The sequence below is a fragment of the Opisthorchis viverrini genome, assembly GCF_000715545.1.
Source record: "Opisthorchis viverrini unplaced genomic scaffold opera_v5_114, whole genome shotgun sequence".
NCBI lineage: Eukaryota > Metazoa > Platyhelminthes > Trematoda > Opisthorchiida > Opisthorchiidae > Opisthorchis > Opisthorchis viverrini.
In genome coordinates this window covers 170,999-190,859 of record NW_008751769.1, presented here as the reverse complement: position 1 = coordinate 190,859, position 19,861 = coordinate 170,999, and the positions used below count along the sequence as shown (strand labels likewise).

Here is a 19,861-nt window from a genome sequence, read left to right as displayed (position 1 = left end):
TACTGGCACTCAAAATATATTTTCGGTCTGAGCTCCTCATAGTTTCTAACCCTAATTTTCAAACCAAAACGCACCAAAAAATTTCGTTTTTATCGCTAATCAAGCAGAAACCATTACGATAATTCCATAAAAATGGATGAGCAACATTGTTATGGCTCTACAGAAGGGAATAACTTCTGTTTGGAAGTGTCTTCTGCTAGCTATCATGGGCCAACACAAACGTTTGGATTAGTCTGGAGAGATATCCAAATCACCCACGCACTCCCCACTTCATGTTTTACGAAGTAGCTGAACAATATCTTTCCCACTTGCAGCAGAAATCCCTCAAAGCGGCATTCAGGTCAACCTAGCAGATGACCCAAAAGCTCTCAGTGACCCACTGGAAACTACGCCGGAGGATATTGTCTTGAGGGATGCGAATTTTGTTTCCATTCCTCTCAACGGTGAAGATCAGATTTGCAAAAATGACTCACGGCTGGAAAAATCAGGCCAACTTTTTTCACCAGACCTAACGAATCATGCTTCTTCCTCTCCTGACTTGGCTCGTTGCTATCTACGAATCACGGGAATGACGTGCAGCTCGTGTGTTCACTTGATTGAACAAAGTCTCATGAAGCTCCCAGGTACAGTGGTTTCACCATTTCTTAAAGTAGTCCCATAGATTGCTTGGTAGTTCAGATGGCCGCAACAATTTAAGTTGGTTGTATGGATACATTAAAACTTAGTATGTTGGTGTTACTATAGTTTCATGTGAGATTCGAGTAAGCTCTTTTTTGTGATAAGGCTGAACCAACCACACTGTGCATACGGCACCCCTGGGTTCTCATGAAGTAATGGGGATGTTTCCTTATAAAAATTGCATAGTGAGATCGCTCTGGATTTCTAGATAGTTCACATTAATTCCTGTAAGTAAAGTATTTTTAAATTGCTAGCGAAACGGTGGTTGTTTAGGCGCTTCTTATATGTATTAGATGACAGCTTTACAGGTAGTGTCAGAGTTAAGTCGATTGTGATTAACTACTATTCTACGGCTAGCATAACGTTCATTTGGAGCTCAATGTAGGTGGTCTTATGACCAGTAGTAGGTGATGATGTTGTCAATTGATGCTGGACGTCACGTCATTTGATGTGGACCTCCAACTTCTTTGGAAGTGATACCTCAGCGGCCATATTTTGTGGTACCCATATTTCGGAAGTGCTACGTTTGCTTTCCAATATCTATCTATCCGCAGATTCGCCATGTAAATCACAGTCATTTTTATTCAAAACACGTCAAGCTGCTCACTCCTCGCTGGGAAATACGATTAATTGAAATCTCATGAAATTCGGTTGGCCTCAAATATCCAACCTCCATAATTAGTAGTTAGGCACAATTCACCTAAGCTAGAATGACTTATACACTAAAAGTGCTTGCATATTCCCAACAGTAGGAATGCACGACATATGTATCATAGTTGGTAGTTGTTTGTCGTTGCTTGTGGAAATTCATTTGCACTGCCAAGTCAAACTGCGCTGGATACAATGGAATGCACATATCAGCGGTCCCCGTGATAGTAATTGAGAAACCCATTATTTGGGAGGTCAGTAAAACCAGCGTATGTGGCGTCTGGAGTATCTAGAGTAAACGACATTATATCACATGATAGACCAGAAATCCAGAGCTCAACTGTTCTACGGGAGACCTTGTATTTGAAATAAAGGTTCCTGAACACAATTTTTATCACAGTTTGACTGAATCGGTCAGTACACGTCTATTGATCTCTCCTAATCGATTCATGTCAACAGTGACGGCCGCACACAAAGTCAGAACCATTGTATGGTTAATAATGACAGTGGCAATAGTAATAGTAATATAACATTGATTGCGGCTCAGTTTTGTATGTTTCTGCCTCTGATGTTTTGAGACGAGCTCCTAGAAGTGTCATATCGCACATCACGGGACCAGCGTTCATGTTCAGACCAGCAGGTTGCAGTACACATGCTGGTGCAGGCAACGTGAATCAAAGGTTCATCAAAAGCTCACTTATTCGAAAATGGACCCACCCATTCAATAAATCACTGATTTAGAAAAATTGGAGTATCATCGTTACACTAACCATAATGCGATACTTAGTATGACACTGCTCTTCAAGGAGCAAGTTGTTTCTAACGATGCGTCAGATGACCGAAACGAAATTTCACTTCTTAGCTACATCACCAGTGCATATTGCTAGGTTAATCACTGTCAATGAGTGCCATTATGGATGTGATAATTAAGTGATAATGAAGGCAATTATTGCATGTTTTAGTTGATTTGGCCGTTGTGAAGCATCTGATCCGACTGTTTGACAGCGTAATAATATTAGCGCACTTCTATATTACGAATGACGCTACAAACGACAGTTACTTCTTTCTGCCGACCCCAATAATTTTGGACAGGGATTCCAATATTTGAGCAAGTGCCCAGAACTCACATGTTTCTACGATGCCCGTTCCCCATGATCCTCTTCATCATTGTAAGCTCGAAGCTTAGCGGCAAGTACTTTTGTTGCACCCTGTATAACCCAATCTGGCCCGGTGTTCGTTACTCTGCACTCATCAAGCGAAACGTTCCCCCACTTAAATACCCAGATATCCATATTTTAAGGCTTGTTCGGTAGCGCAAATTATTTCTCCTTCGTGCTCATTCAAGCAGTGTCGCGAACTAAAATCGCATTCTTGATAATACGAGTTGTATGTTTTTATCTTTCTTCAAACACCTCCAGGTGTTCATAACGTGCTTGTTGCCTTGCTCGCAATGAAGGCTGATATTACCTACAACCGATCTCTGATAACAGCGGAACAACTAGCGAGTCAAGTATGTGAGCTTGGATTTGGAGCAGAAGTGTTGGAAAAAGCAGTCGGTGTGAATGAGGATATGAATCGAATGACACTTTATCTACGGGTAAGTCCATCTACATCATATTCCGGCACATTTTGCCGGCTCGTTTTACTTGTGGATTGTTCAAGTTTGCCTCTTAAGAATTTCAAATACGCACTACAACTAGATTCTCATCAGCTGGAATCTTTGAGGAGGTTTTCACATTGTGTTTTCGAATGTCTAAGTGAAGTCTATAGCAATCAAAACTACTCCAATTTCATTTGTATTGCTTGCTGCATTTGATCTTCTTCCTGGGAATAGAATTAAAGCAGTTAGAAACGAGGGTTCTACAAAGGCTTAAAAGTAACGATACTAAAACAGAGAATGATTCCCAAAGTATCAGTGTGCTGGTCTTTTGTGCAAGTTTTGCTACATTTCACAACTAGTTGTCACTTTTGGACCATTTAATCTAATCGATTCGATACATTCCAGGAGCGCATCCAGATCATTTTGTGCGATTAAATTAACGTCTATAGTCTTATTGGTGAGGATGCCTTTGTGAAATTCAAGAGAACAAAAATAGTTCATTTTTTCTTGTGAAACTGAAAATGGCGTTGTATCACGCACACTAACGATTTCATCTTACAGTTTTGGTGCTTCTTGCCATTGTTCTGTATGCTTTACCTTCCTTTTTTTCTGTGACCCACCTGGCTGACCAGAAGTTGTAAAATGTTTCCTGCCTGTGCGCATTTGAACAAGTGTGTTCATTCGCAAATTACATTGATGTTAATCTACAGCTCATCTGTGATATTTTTCAGCTGAATGTGCAATTAAAAAAGACTTCTCCACTTTTTGATTCTGAGGATATTCGGAATATCAAAATACGTGTTCCCGACGGAACATACCACATATAAGCTTTGTCGACAGCTCACAGGAAGCTCCGGCTTTCTAGGGGCTCATGAGATGGGCGCGGTACCCGAAACCATGCATTACGTCTTCTCGAATGTCGTCCCAAATGAAACATAAGACAGCCTTTGCGCATCACATTCAGTTGAATAACATCATAAGCCAGAGATTCTGATGACCATCCGTTTACCATCAAAGTAATTTCAAACCGAGGGTATTTCATCAACAACTTTGACTTGTTTACATCAAGAATGTCATTAGTTGTGTGGTTCGACAAACGAGGGACTGCCGTTCGTCAACACTTAATTACACAAATGCCACCAGCCAGCTGATGAAACTATATGTTTACTTATCATTACGGAGACAGTTTTGTATCTTTTGTGAAAAATATTGGTGTCCGATGATTAAATTTAGTGATTTTTCTGAACGAACTTGTACTGGCTTCTCTCGGACAAAATCTAGGAGACGTACATTGAATAAAATAAACTTAGTTGCGTAAAAGATTTCGGTTTGTTTAATTGGGCTGATATGTGACATTTTTATGATGCGATTAGAATTCACCAGCGATGTTTATTACAACCAGGCAGTCGAATTCAATTACAAGGTGAATATTGCCAACCGCATTTGGCACTTGTGGACTTTGGATCGGCGAAAAAGCAATGCATTCTGGTTTACTGTTGCAAGATGTAGCATTACTTCGAAGAACCTTATATGAACTCTGTTAATATGCCAGGACGATCGTGTTTCATGGCTCCACATAATGCTTCTAGCCATCCATTGCTCATTAGCCATCCTTCAAGAGAGTCATCTCTCTATAAACTGAACCTTTTGGTGGCAGTCAATTGGCTACAATCTGTTGTTTTCGCGAGTCATTTACAAGCCGCATGGGTTTGGGGTGTGTATAAAAAAACGGACTTTGTCTTGACTGTATTGGTGTATAATAATCCCGCCGTGGGGCTCTCTGCCAGGGAATCCAGAAGTGCCTCCCCTGCAGCCCTCAAATATAGTCCATCACACAGCAAAATTCAAATCCCCTGCCTCTCGTGGTTGTGTTTTTTTCTGGATTGATATGCCGGTGAAGCTTATACGCGGAATTATTATTGTATTCTTGGGTGTGTGAATTAGTCTCAGCCAACTGGCTATACCAAAGTGAAAACACCTGGGTACGCTGTTGCGAGTTTTGAGAGCCGTCTCCAATTCCAGACGCAACTACTACGTGTTCTGAGTCGCTCTGTTCCCTTCTAGTAAAAAATAAGAGGCGGCAGGTGAGAATCAGATTCTTCACGCTACGGCAGCAGGTTTACTATTCTGAGCGAAGGAGAAGTGGGTAAAATTTAGCGTAGGTACTAAATAAATTGGAATCGACGCCACGGTACCACTTGGCCAGAAAGTGTTTACCAACTCGAACTACCCTTCAGATTTGGCCATCTTTGCCAACAGTGTAAAAATTCTGGGCTCAGGTGGATTCACATTCTAAAAGTGGTGTCAGATTTTCCTCTAGTTGATAAGTTTTTCCAATCAGACCGACGAGTTTCTTTCCTGTCCAGTTCTCAGCATTGTGGCAGAAGTGAAATAACCAAATTTTCTTGTGCGACTATCCTTAAGTAATTTGAATTGAATTTTGTACCTCTAAGTGTAACACCGTGACTGCTCTCCGGCGTTAACTTTGCTTAGAATTGCCAAATAACGTTCCGGACCTCGTCGCAAATCACATACCTATCAGCACTTCAGCAAAGTGTCAAAGTTTGACTGTTTCTTTCATAAGAGAGTCTCATTCCTGTCGATCATTGTTTGATTCAGAAAACCCACTAGGTTCCGACATACCAACATGTGAAAAAAATAAATCCAGCGTTCCCAGTGCAAGAACATGTATCAATGAAGTCTCACTCTCTCTAAAAACCCTGCTGGTACTTGTAAATGTGTCTTCATCCTAGGCACTAATTCTTCATCACTGTAGTCAATATAGCACCGGTGGGTGACTGACCCTTTCGGACCTTACTACATCTGCCTCACTATACGCCGATACCTCACTACCGTGCAACCACTATTTTCTGTGGGGACATCGCCAAAGCTCTTTGAAAAATCCTGATAATATCGTTAGCCTTGCACACAGCATCCTTCGTTTCGACTTTCAGCTATCCTCTACACTCCTTAGTATTCCTACATTCCTTAGTATTATCTGAAGAAAGTGATTTGGCCTAATTGTTGGACTGGCGCCCTTCTCCTAGTTCACTGATAGATCTTGGACAAGAGGTAATATACATGCAACTTGCTCTGAGCTGCATATAAAATCATCTGATTGCTATGTACTCAGCATAAACGTTACGGAAGAACAATCATCTGATTGCTATTTACTCATCATAAACGTTACGGAAGAACACCAGAGGCTGAACAGAAGAAGATAGTTTGTAAAACGACCAGCATGCTTAAGTGAAGTCCCTACTGGCCCGTTAATGTGTAACGACTACACTATTGGAAACCACACACCGGAATGGCCCGGGGTCCCACACTTTTCTAAAGGGTTTCCGATTCACACGCATTTGGCTAGTTAATGTCTGCTACTTATCAGGCTGTTGTATACAACGATGGTCATGGAAAGTCATCTCTAGGACTGTTGTGTATTTGACAAACCGGGTTCCTCTTTGCGGTAAGGTAGTTAACTACTACGTCGCAGTTTAGACGTAACGAAACCCAAGTGTTTTATTCACTCGTTTCCACCAGTTAGAAGAATCTCATCAGGTTCGTAAGACTTCATAGTTTCACACATTTGGAAGGTTGGAAATATTGTTAATACCCCGCATGAATTGATACACCATAATCGGAGGTTACCTGAAACCTGATTCAAACAGAATAGTGGACTTTGGAATGTAATGGTCACGGGTTCGACCATCTGAACCGTTTTCGCACACAGCAGACTCAAATCCATACAGTATGTGCGATTGACAGTATGCATGCCTGCGCGGAAATTAGTTGTTGCTCACGGACATTGTGAATGACCTACCGTATGATTGTGTCTCGTAAGGGGAAACGAACCCACACTAGGTAGCTTCACTGATTTTGCCGATCGATGCGCAGCAGGATGGAATCAGCACAGATGTGCTAATGCAGACGTGTATCATCACGTTTAACAAATACTGTGCGCTAATCAACCAGACTAAGAGTTGTTGAGCCGAGTAGGCAGCTAAATTTTGTAACTCAGTGAACCTGAGCAATATCAGACATGAAAAATCCAAGGTAGGAACCATGCTACCTTATTGATTTTCTTCATTTTACAAGGCACACCATCTCACTGCGGCACTCAGTGCAGTATTGACTGGAGTCTTAGTTCACCTACCCCTGGTTTAAATATTAATAGTCTGCCACTGCTTTCTACATGGGGTCATGAATCTTTGCAACAAAACGACTTGACGCTGAAAAAAAATTCACTGACTCAACTAGTTTAGTCATGGGTCTGACAGAAGCGTCCATGCAATGCTGTCAGTTACAAGGGTCTTTGAAACAGGATACACTTCAGGAACAAAATCACGTGACGCATGCCTGAATTACTGATTACTCTCTTGAATAAGTTGTTCAAACCAGGCCTTCTTGTGATGATGTGCAGTAGGTTTGCAATGGGTTTGTTCCGATAATTAAACCATATCTGTTTTATGGCAGATGATGCATACCCACAAGGATTCCTTATGAGCTCGAGGTGCAAGCACGAACCGTAACAGCAAGAACTTAGATGAGTCATTATTCTGTTCAACGCGACTTTACCCACGCTTATGTCCAAAATACCCATGGCTGGAACATCCAGATTTGGTATATGAGAAGCGCTTCTAATGGAAGTTGGAGTAGAAGCAGGAATTTATAAAACGTAACACAAGCAACAGTAATAACTTGGTCCCTTTCAGCTCTTTTCAGCTAGGATTTTCGGTCCGGAGCCTAAGCCGTTATTTCGTTTCACACTACTTTACCTAGAATTTCATCATCACATCCTTAATGGTCAATGACTTTTATCCTTGATCCAAGACGCACTGTGGACGTACTTTTGGGCATCATCAAGATAGCGTGTCTTGGGTTTGTATACACCATCATCGTTGATGGACGCGCCCGTTTTCAGCAGTCCCGTTCCAATACTGTCAGCACTGCTGCCACATTAGTATGTGATTGACCGGTCAGCTGTATACCGGTATCCAGGATAACCGTCACTTTACATAACGCTACCAAATCGAGTACACCCTCGTATTCTCATACAGACATGATGAATGAATACGTAAGTACTACAGCTTTCCGAACAAGAGATGTGCATACCATTTATTCAAATTCCGGACCTAAGCACAAAGTTCATTTCGTCAACTGGGCTAATGAATCGGAAAATACAAAAGACGACAACACGTCTTGGTAGCTGGCTGCTGCGGCCTTGCGCAGCTGACCGAGCACGAAACAGTTTGGGTCACCAGTGTTTTGCTGGAGAGTTGCATAGTTCTAAGAAGAGTCAATCAAAGCCTAGTACCAGCTTGTAAAAATCTCTCTCCCCCTGATTCCTCTCTGAGTGCGCAAGAATACGAAATACTATGGAAAACTGGTAGTGAACTTTTGCTTCAAATAGTTTTGCTATAGAAATTGGCAGATTGCCAAGCGTGCATTTTCCTCTAGAAGGCATTATCCCCCACCGACAGAAATCGAGACTGAAAACGTTGGTGCTCAACTAGGTACTCTGCAGCACTGCTTAGTTATTAAAATCCGCTGCTATTATGGCAATATACGGAATGACCCGCTACAACATCACGAAAGGTACTTCCTAACATTTTTCATTTACTGGGAACTTGAAGTCGGTTAACCTATCATGGCAGAGTTTGTTCAACTTCATACTTTTTTATGAATGAGTGCTAGGTAATTCACGCGGTAAATAATGGATTAAACGATCAGTCTGACCATCCGTTTTCTCCAGAATATTTTTCGCATTTCTTGAGAGAGTCAGATAGGCAATGCAGGGGCACACCAGTTGGCTTTCAGAAGGTTAATCTTGCCGACAGTGAGTTAGTTTACAACACTTTATGGTTTGGATTGTCTAAACCACACTCATATCACGGTTTAATGTGATCTCAGATTTAATTCATCAGCCTGAAGCACGATGTTTTATGGTAGCCATGCCTTAGTTTTTACATCCTTTTTCAACATGTTATTTCCTTTTCTTAGTGCTGATTACACGGTCGCCGTGTCGCTTTTGTTCGACAATATGTTGATCTTCCAAAAAAGACTCGTGGCCTGCTTGTCAGACCAGCTAGTTTGTTGCTTCTCGGTGCATTATCGACCAGTGCTCGAATGCTCAAGACATGTGGCAGAGTTCGATCATTAGCAGCTTCGCACTTGACCTCACACTTGAAATCAGATGCCGGCGTCACCATTACACACTGCAATTTACCACCTATCGAATAACAAGCGAGAGCACTCAATACCAGATTAGTTGCACAGATCAAGAGGCTTTTGGTGAGCTAATTGACGTGCTCGTTGCTCTGGCCTCATTCATCGCTACGGTATTTAGGTGTTCACATGTTCAGGCTTATCTATCGGCTGACACGTTTGCAATCGGTTTGCACAGAGAGATACAAACAGTTGTTAGACATGGTGAACCGGTAACAGTATGTAAAAAAACGCGATTGCTATCTAGTTTTTGAAATTAACGTTTTACCACGTAGAACAATTATGTGTAGTGTGACTTTATACCTACCGCTTGGGCCTTGTCAGACACACTTATTCGTATGAACACAAATCGTCTTTTTCACTTGTCCTCCATAAGGTCACATATTGTTCTGTCGGTGTGGTAGAGCAAGATTGAGTGAGCAGTAAAAATTTACTCACTACGAACTATAGATTCCTCACAGGTTTATTCATCAATATGGACGAACTAGTACACATAGCTGTATATATGATCGACTGACGAACTGTTTGCTCAACCAGTGTTGTCGGTTCCAATTTCTTTTGCTGGATCTTTTGTATGGTCATCTTGCGGGGTTTCATATCATAACTGTCTATTGCAAGACAACAAAAAGGAAGACCACTCCACCAGAGAGTCTGAACCAGCGTCTCTAGTGTGTGGTTCAACTTGAACACCACTCAAACGCCCGTGGTAGTTTATCCTTCAAGGAGTACTATATTTTACTCACCCCATATTCACGCTTGATTTTTGTCGCCAGGTGTGTACATCAAAGAAACAAACTATCGTGTCCTCAGTGTCTTTGTGCTGTTCAACAGCAGAAGAATTCAGCTACTACTAAACAGAAGTCCTATGTCATCTATTTATGTCATCTATTTATTATCATTATTAGTATTTATTATTTATGTCATCTATTTATTTAAACATGTTCAGATATTTCCGTACATTCCATTTTTTGGAGCGCTACACGAAATCTTGTCCTCAGTTCAATCGTTTCTGCAGTGTTTCTAAGAGATAAATCACTTACTTCAGTAAAGTACCGTTTTATTTACGGTACTGTACTATTGCAAACAACACAGTGGAATATGATTAAAGGACTTGACGCTATCCAAGAGACGCTCGGAGTTTACAGTGAAGGTCTGCATTCAGCGTCACTTCAAGTTTGTCACCTTCTTGTCGAAGCTATTGTGGCTGTGACTGTTTCTATCAACTTGAGTTATGTGTCACTTCTGTATGGCTGTGTTCATACTCCTAGTAGCAAATTTAATTCGGAGGATCTAGTGAGGCTTCGCCATAGGATACAAACTGAACTCATCGAGAATTTAATGGCGAATAACCGAGACTAACAGCTTACTGAAAATGCAAAATCTGATGGCATCCCCCTTCTAACTAGTGATGCTCCAATCAGCAGCCCATTTTTTTCGGTCTTAATCCATCGGTAAGTAATAGCTGTCTGGAACTGGTCTTCGAAGCCAGTTATTTGGTCCTTTAGTGCCTTTACCAAACGGCGACGTTACTGCACGGCCCCGATCCTTTCAGCGATAAGCAACACTGTTCTCTGACAAGTGTCTAAAATATCGCCGCCGCTGGACTTATCTTAGTGTCCGTACTTCCCTAGTTGCGTATGAATTCAGCTTTGAATAAAGCTGCACTCCAAACTTTGGGCTCCTATCCCTGTAGTGTTTGCACACAACTGGCTGGGTATTTTCGTTTGGCTGTCAAGCGGTCGGACAATCAGGAAGAATCAATCAAATTAACAAGCAAAACTTTTAGATTCAACCATGTTAGATTGTCGAACCAGTGGCCCTTTAATAGTGAGTGACTGAAATGCAAACCTAACAAACCAAGTTCTTAAGACAGCATGTTTAGCTTAGTAAGTAGTCTTTCGTTCATTTAAATAAGTGACCAATGCCTCAGAGCATAACTTTTTATGGGCGTGAAAAATTGTGATTACACAGGCAATTAAGGCTGACCTCGGCGTCTTCTGATGCTGTTTGGGTCGAGGTCGTCGTGCGACTATCATCATCGATTTACACGTGTTCAGGATCATCACGCGATGCAAGACGAAAGTGAGCATATCCGTGCTGTCTCTCCTATGGCTCCCTCAATAGGTAATTCAGTTGTCAATTATAGCCGGATGGTACATCCTCTCCCTCATTGCAGTCGACGCCTCTGCATTTTTGTCAAGGCCTCGTTCCCCAAGTCAACCCAACCTCCATCTAAGGAGGTTGTGAGCATATAAATCTGTGTGGTGTTCCTTCACAATAGCACAAAGACCAATCGCTGAGTTGATCTGAAGCTTTGAGTTTAGTAAAGGATGTTGAACGTTCTGTGGAGCATATTTTGCAGTCGTCTCTCTTTCCTTTTCAGACCGCGGAATCAGTAGGCAATCTTTATATGCTTACAAGTCTTGCATTCCATATCAGAAAAGTTGTTGAAATTAGGTAATCACAGTTTATCGGGCTAGCATACATCGCGCTCAAGGATGATTGACTAATTGGTTCTCTTGTGCCAGCATACATACTTTAGTGCCCAAGAAGGTTCGTAAAAGGAGACCATCAGTGCACTGCTGCTGAATGCGTTCCTAAAGTGGTGACGAAACATCTGCAAATCGATTGCCAAGCTCGGCTAGCGAATCAACAGTTACCTAATCAGTTATCGATGAATGCACCAGAGGTACTAGTATTCCAGCACACTACATTTAGTCGTTGGACTTGATTTTCCAGCTGTGTCTGGAGCAAGGTTTCAGATAACAGGTACGCAGCCTCAATTTTGCGGTTTAACACAAACCTGTTTTTTCATTATTATCAGGTGGAAAGTTTGAGCGGTCAAGCAGATGCTCATGCTCTCGAATCTCATTTACAACGCCAGCTTGGCATACGCGGCATCTTGATCTCGCATGCCTCAAAATCATGCTCTATTACCTTCGACTCCTCGCTCGTTGGACCCAGAGACATTATCAAGCAGATTGAGGTGAGCGTTTGTCATTGCAGTGTGTCTGAAACGCTTCTATGCTTTGTTTAGGTAGTTTATTAAAACCTCTTCTTTCTGTAGCTGTTGCTACGGGGCGCAAAGTGGAAACGATTAAGTACAGTCAGTTTTCCAGTAGGAGTAGCTGACAGGCTAGAGTGGTGTATGGTAGCAAAGAATCAGTGTTTAAGATTGATGTCTTGGTATCGGTGATAATAATAAGACTAAAATGGCACCGTCAAACACTGATAGCTCCAAAAAACCTATCCCCCAATGCCGCTGCTCTTACTGCTGGATAAACAACTATGCTACGGGTATCCGAAAGCTACTCTCTGTCCTGAGGAGTTTCTGCTGCTATTTTGTACCATTATGCTTAATTATTAGTTCCTGCTTTGCTTCTTCACACAGCCCAGTGGTCTTGATTTAATCCGTTGTTTTGGGCCTGCGACTCGGTCCTTTTTTCTTAGGAGGTTGATCCATTTGGTCTCTCTCAATGTGCTTGTTCGTCGACTTCCCCATTGAGTAGCACGTCCCGGTGAATTTCCGTTTCTTCCTTGTTCTCCGGTGGGCTAATGCAATGACGCGGTTCCAATTGACTTTATATCCTCCCTGATATTTATGTACGGAGAGCAATGGCAGTTGTTTTAACTCCTAATGGCAAATTGATGCTGCTGCAGTCTGGTGGATAGGTGTTTTTCCTGTTTGTCTGATCTAGTGTTTATCACAACCTCTGCATTGAGTTTCGCATGTAGTGTTGACCTTTTTCGTTTTTTATTTTTGTTTTTAGGTTTGCAAGTGCATTTAGAAACGTGTTATTAGGTTTGCAGACCACCGCTGTATTATGCCTTTTTAACATTCTTGAAGTCAGTTCTTGATTTTCGGGGTAAAATTGTTCCGCATTTTTGAGTTCACTTTTGACTATGTCGGGTTGCATTTCCTCGAATATCCCCTAGTAGTGCATCTCAAGTACAAAAGTTTCTGCCCCATGTTTTTTTATTCCACAGTGTTGTAGTGTATTTCAGCCTGCCAAAGTGTGATACAAAGTGTGACCGTCTGGGTGGTTATTATGAAAGTTCAGGAGCTTATCCGTGTGGTGCTTTGTTTCGGACCTCACTTTGCAATTGACCATTTGACACTCTAATAGTGAACACGTCCAAGAAGGCCAGTTTTCTCTCTTTTTGATTCGAACATAGCCAGAAATGTTGCCCCATATTTGGTCTGTTCGCTGTAATTCACTCTTCCTGATGATAGCGAAGATAGTGTCCACGTGACTGATGCATATTTCCAAATTTAGTTCTCGGAGTACAACTCGTTCTAGTTGTTCGGTTACGGTCTTTCCTAAAACTAGGGATTCCTTTATCTTTCCTGTTTAGTCCCTAAACAACCAATCACGTTTGCTATGTCAGACGCCCTTCAGAAACTACATAAACGTGAGCAGAAGTTGGGGAAATAACCCCCCGAGCACTCCCTGGCCATACCTCTTCGTGTGGTAATCAGATGTTTTAAACCAACTGCCGAGCTCAGTGAAGAGACCAACCGCCGTCTGATCAGCAGCCGAAGAAATTCTAGAACCGCTGCCCCTTTCCCTTCCCGAATACGATACATTTGAATATGAAGAATTCATGCCATTGTTCTTTTAAGGTAGAACTACCATACCTTTTTTGTTCTGGAATAATTACGGCAATAATTAAAAATAGAAGGGAATATAAACTAATCAACATATTATAAGAGTGTCAATAGTTCTGAAGGTGGAGAAAGTTTTTTAGATGAAACCCGCTGTTCCGCAAAGTGTGTGACTTGCCCAAACAACTAAATTTTGAAGATTGGGATGCGCGAGAATTCGAGATTTTTTCGGGGAAATCGAAATCAGACGGTTCCAATGACACAGAAGATTAATCAAATCTTATCGAATAATTTGCATATTGTTTTCTTCGGCGCGTTACCACCTGGCACTTCTGTTCACGAATTCGGATCGTTACGTAGAACCCAGTGTTTTTATCATTTGTACTTCGATGCCCTACCTGAGTCTGGTGGGAGCATCCGACCAATGCTGCAGGGTTGAACCGAATAGTTTTCGGGGCAAGTAACACGTGCACGGCTAGTAGGTCGATGGCGCCTCACAGGCTGCCTTGGTTTGGTCACGTGCTTCGTATGTGTCGTACAACCATGCGGAGTGTAGAAACGAGCTACGTGCTACCGAACATTGCTCTGGCTGCCAGTAAGACAAACTCGGCTACGCCGACCGTTGTGACATCTCAGGATTGAGACCCCAACGCAGGGCACAAGTAGTAAGAAAGACTGACAGTTTCTCCACTTATACACTGAGTAGCACGAATGCACCCAGCCGATTTTCTTCAGTGCATACGTTCCATTTCTGATCCGTTCAATGAACTCTCACTTGCGCATCTGTTTTTTTTTACAGTCAGCATCTCATATTACCTTTGATGCGAAGCTCGAGTTAGCTCAATTTTTAAGGCGGCAGCCCACGAACCGTAAGGTCCATGTTTCGAACTCAATCTCATCATCTCGACTGCTCCTGTCTAGACTTTGGCAACCTGGAAGTATCCCAGCCCTCGTGCCTCTTTCCGTTGGCCTAGCAGCTAGGCACCGAAAGGGTGGTACAGCTTAACACCTATTATTATTACTATTGTTGTATCCACTTCTACAGCCCAGATCATCACTGAACCAAGTGGTGGCAGATTGAGCCACTAGACAGCATATGTACGGTTTAGAGCTGATGATGAGGTTTCTGGTACAGCCGATGACTATGACTTGACAATGTTAACCGGATATTACTCGTTATTTTCACCATTCAACACTGCCTGTTTAGATTGAATAATCCGTTTCCGGCTTTATTTTTGTTGTAAACAATAGCCCAACGACTGACATTTTGTTTTCCCTACTTCAGAGTTTCGGTCATCGGACAACGTTGCAAACACCCGACAGGAAACCATTCGCCACGCATGCCGTAAGCAACAGGTCTGTCGATAGAACCTAGTCTTTGAGATTCGTTATGCGTCACTCTTTTTTATGTCGGTACTCATGTAATCACATCAGTGGAGTGCATCTATTCAGTACAATATCATCCTAACATTCTTCTGTGGATAATCTTCTTCTCATAAGTAACGCTATATCCACCCAAATTGAACTTGTTACTTTTGCTAGTATTTTGCCAACTTTTTCGTAGTGAACCTTTGTGTGACTAATATTATCAAGCGGCATCACCTTCCACGTTTTATCAGGTGGCGGAATTCATTCTTCCTGAGCTTGGTGTTTGCCGCTCCCACAATGTTGATCATGACTGTCTTCATGGTCCTTTGGCCTCACAATGCGCCTGAAGGATGTCCATCTCACTTTCTGGATCATGATTTGGTAAAGAATCACTCCAAAGATTATATCCCACGGAGTCATCGTCACATGGATGGACCCCCCATGATAGTACCTGGATTATCTTTAGAGAATTTTCTCATGTTCGTCCTCGCAACTCCCATTCAGGTAAGCTTATCAGATAAGTATTATTACATGAGGGAATAAAAAGTCAAGCTGAAGTTTTTCTGCCACCTTGTGCTTACACCTATTTCCCCCTGATGGCTTGTCATACTTTTGTTCGTACGAGTGATTCCTTGGCTTCAAAGGTTTGTGCTCCGGATAACCCATCTTTTGGCTAGCATGCCTTACGTTGGAGAGTCTACTGACCACAACTGTCTCGAGAAAGGTCCTTGCTTAACTAGGATGCTAGCAAAACCTATAACTGAGCGAAACCCACAGAATGAAATAGCGTTTGTGGTCAATTGTTGCCTATCGCAACACTTCATAGTGCGGAAGCCATAGCGATTTCGGAAGTGAAGCTTAATTTTTCTCCAAGACGTGCATGAATCAGTATACGTCAAAAAACATTCCCAACACCTGATGCACGTTGTGTACCAGCTCGTTTTCATTTATCCAAATGTTGCGTTGAAGAGAACTGAGTTCTTGCTTGCTTTAGGCAGTGACTTGAATGGAATTTCCCCTACCCGAACGCGTACACATGCTCCCGTCAAAATGAGATAGGTCTACCAAAAATGGTCAATAGTCATTGTCAGGCATGGTGGATGGTTCAAAATAAAGAAACCGGAACACGATAAGACCTGTCTGTAAGAAGGTACTTCGATGAAATTGAGGTAACTGCACTGGTAGCCAAAAATGTCTACACATGCATTATGCACCTCTCTCAGACTTGGGATTTTGGGTTGGAGTTCTGTACGATATTGACGCGTCGATGAGTGTTCTGTCAAGCTGGCAGAACACGACTCCCATCCCGCCCTACTGCGCCAGTGTTTACCGATAGATCGAATGAGCTAACCGTGTGCGTTGGGCAGGTATCTCTCCTATACCCCGTCATCGCAATTTGTTGTGCTGCGCAGTCAACCGTACCACTGCATTTTTCGGACATTTCTGGATTCAGTTATCAGTCTGTGGAGCCAACTGTCAATGAGTTAACGACAGGAATTGGGACAAGTTATCGACAGGTGAAATGCGTCGAAGTAGCTAGTCAAAAGTTCCACATATTTACGAAAATCAACGTGTATTATTGTCTCGGGACCGCGCAGATTTCGGTGAAGGGTTAAAATTAGAGACAGCGTACAGACTCAAGAAGTAAGGCAATCAACTATTGATAGACGTCCGGAATATAGGTTCTTCTCTCAAAGTGAGACATGCCTATGTACGTGATCAGTATATTCACAAGGAGAATTTGTGGGGAAGTGATATGGATGAATATTCAAAGTCGGGGTGTAGGTATCGCGTAATATTTTTTTGATACGTAAAACAAAGTATAGACAAGTTTCACAGTCAAACAAGCAAAAAACAAACTGAGAACTGCAGGCAAGGTTGGAAACCTGATTCCAAAGCCAGAATTCAGTTTGGAACTGAGGGTTGGGTAGGATAAACTAATTTAATTCTAATCTAATTAGTAAAGTGAAAGGCTTTATCGGTGGATAGATGTTTGGATGCTTGATGGATAAATCATCCACATTCTGCAATGCAGATGACTACGTTTCGTGCCATATCGTATTGTCCAGATAGATAACCGTAGTAGAAACCCACGCTGAAATCTGCAGTTGGATGGCACGGACAGAAGGTGCTCCGTAACGATCTATTAAACGTGACCATACTATGTGATCTCTCTAAACAGTGATCCAGTCAACAACTCAAGTAGAGCAAATAACTGGACCTGGATTCAAAAGTTTCTGTCACTTTCATTTTTTGTACATGATCAACAAAATTGCGCTGTTCTTGTGTGCGAAACGGGAAATCATCACCGTGTAACACGTGTATTACCAACATGGAAGAATCGACAATGTGGATAATGAAAATTAGTCCTGTACGAACGCACTCATTCTTAAGCTGAATAAAATTGGTTTCGTTGTGCGCGCTTTTCACTCGTCGTTTTCTGCATCTTCATTTGACTTTCGCACGATCTCCCCTTTTTCGATGTTTAACTTTATCTAGACCTAGCACACCTTTTGATTCTCTTCCACCATATAGGACAAAGCCACCTAAGCTAGTTCGACGGACCCATGGTGGTCCAACTGACCATGATCGTTTGTTTTGGTTTTAGGTTGATCTATGGCGTTCAGTTATCGACCATTGTATACACGGACTTTGATACACCAGGTGGATATGAAAATTGGGCCACCCCAGAAATGGTGCTTTGGTTTTTAAGCTATTTTTGGTCGACATGGTGTTTTTGAACAAAGGGACCTTCACTCATTACCTCAGACTTGATCCTAAGCGAACACGTACCAGTGGACAGTAACATATGCGTCATTATTTATTCCATTCTAGATTTGTCTGTGTCAAAGTTTCTCTTTATTCTTCTACTTACGTGACTATTATCGTCTTTCCGCACTGGTTCACCGGAATTCTCTGTCGACATGACTGATGGAGCGCACATCAGCTCAGAATAATTGTGTAAACGAGCAAACATAGAGTAACTGACCATTATTCCCTTCGGATAACAATGTGGTAAAGATTTTCAGTTAGTCATAACCCTCAAGCACCACAGAAGATAATTATATGTATGGTTGTGTTAGGTCCGCATCTGATTTCTAGATAAATGGTACGAACCGTGAACAAGCCACCATATAACACAGTTTATCCCATATTTTTCTAAACCCTGGAGCTTAATGTATCTTTAACCATGGTTTCATTCACCGCGTTGTGGTGAGCAAAAGTTGAATCTGATGTGGATAATCACCACTTTTATCGTCCCCCCCCCACACCATTGTGACCAATACGGGAGTTACACATCTAGAACGGATTACGTAGCTGCCATATGTTAGTTCGTTGAAAGTATAAAATCTTAATACCTCACAAATATTCATTGCACAATCCCCTGATGATGCATGTAAAAAAAACCTAAAGCGAACAACCTTGGTTTCGAAGACAGCATTCAGGCTAAATGTAGTCAAGTTCATCAAAGTAGAACAAAAGAAAACGAAGAAACATGAATACACGTTCGTTTTCAGGACGTCATTTAGTTAGCAAAGCAGCCCCATCAACTCATGGAAAAGAGAAGTCGAGGGTCAAATACTGGATTGAAGCAATTCAGGCTAATTACAGTGCCTCGATGAGACGCTTCTGAGCATGGACAAATCAACTGAACACTGAAAATGCTTATTGTCCCAGTTATGGACACTATCAGTGCCGATGGGTTTCTTTCATTCATTCATTCATTAGGTATGTTGAAACGCCGTAGAAACAATGACTGAATGATATGATCAAACGAGATGTGCCACTACGACACTTTCGGTGTATTTGGTGACTCCGGCATACACCTATGTGGACTAAGGTTCTCCGGTGCGCATGAAATTCTTGTCGTGCGTTCCCTGTGGTTTATCATGCAGGAATACTCCACATGGTAAAAACAGAGTTGTCGTACAATCAAACCGTTTGGATTGAAAAAATAGTATAGGGACGAATTTCAATCGACTAATGTTTTGTTGAGTGCCGTAGTGAAGTCTCATACCAATGACTTAGCTAATGTATTCTTCATACGTAATAATTTCGTGTGGATTGATTTTTTCTTAATTGGTGATACAAGTGCAGCTTTAATCGAATTTTTTTTACCTTCGTGTCTGGAAGTATTACAAACACATTTGTTAAAACCATCATCTCTCCAATGAACTTATCTTACGTGAATATACTCAGAATACGTTTCCACAAAAGCCTCAGCTTACTTTTCCCTCCCGTAGAAAGATATTTAGTATATGTTTTCACTATTCCAGGGTTAAACCTGCAGTGGTTTCTCCATTTCCAGGTTAAACTGTGCGTGCGGGTTGGCTTTAGTGAAAGGTGTTGGTCATTCCGCCGAATTTAGTTATTCGTTACATTTGGGGCGCTGGTCATCGGCGTATACTTTATAAATACCACATTGAGTAATAGCAGGTAGAAGCCGGATGTTCTGATTTTGTAACTGCTTTCACCTACTTGCTTATTTCTATGGAATGAACTATTTAGAACTCACGACCAGACGTCCGTACCGGAGAGCAATTCCTACGTAATTTATTAGCTGTGTCACCGGGTACACCATATTGTCAGGTCTCGTTTAATCGAATCATTCAATCACACTATTCAGGGCGTTTCAACAAATCTTGTCTATTTAAGTGTTCATGCTCACAAGTGTCCCAACCGGGCATTTTAACTAGCCTTGCCTGCATCTCATTCCGCATTTGACCATCAATTCG

At 41.9% G+C, this 19,861-nt stretch overlaps 1 protein-coding gene across 1 annotated transcript in view; it reads left to right on the top strand.

Annotated features, from left to right (window-relative positions):
- T265_05781 (hypothetical protein) overlaps positions 1-19,861 on the top strand; it is a gene marked incomplete at both ends in the record, with an annotated part of 73,104 nt that overhangs the window by 15,495 nt on the left and 37,748 nt on the right. The window contains 5 exons of the mRNA XM_009170875.1: positions 315-623; positions 2,745-2,923; positions 11,976-12,137; positions 15,043-15,113; positions 15,377-15,629. Of these exons, the coding sequence (XP_009169139.1) occupies positions 315-623; positions 2,745-2,923; positions 11,976-12,137; positions 15,043-15,113; positions 15,377-15,629 (974 nt within the window). The remainder of the gene's footprint in view (positions 1-314; positions 624-2,744; positions 2,924-11,975; positions 12,138-15,042; positions 15,114-15,376; positions 15,630-19,861) is intronic.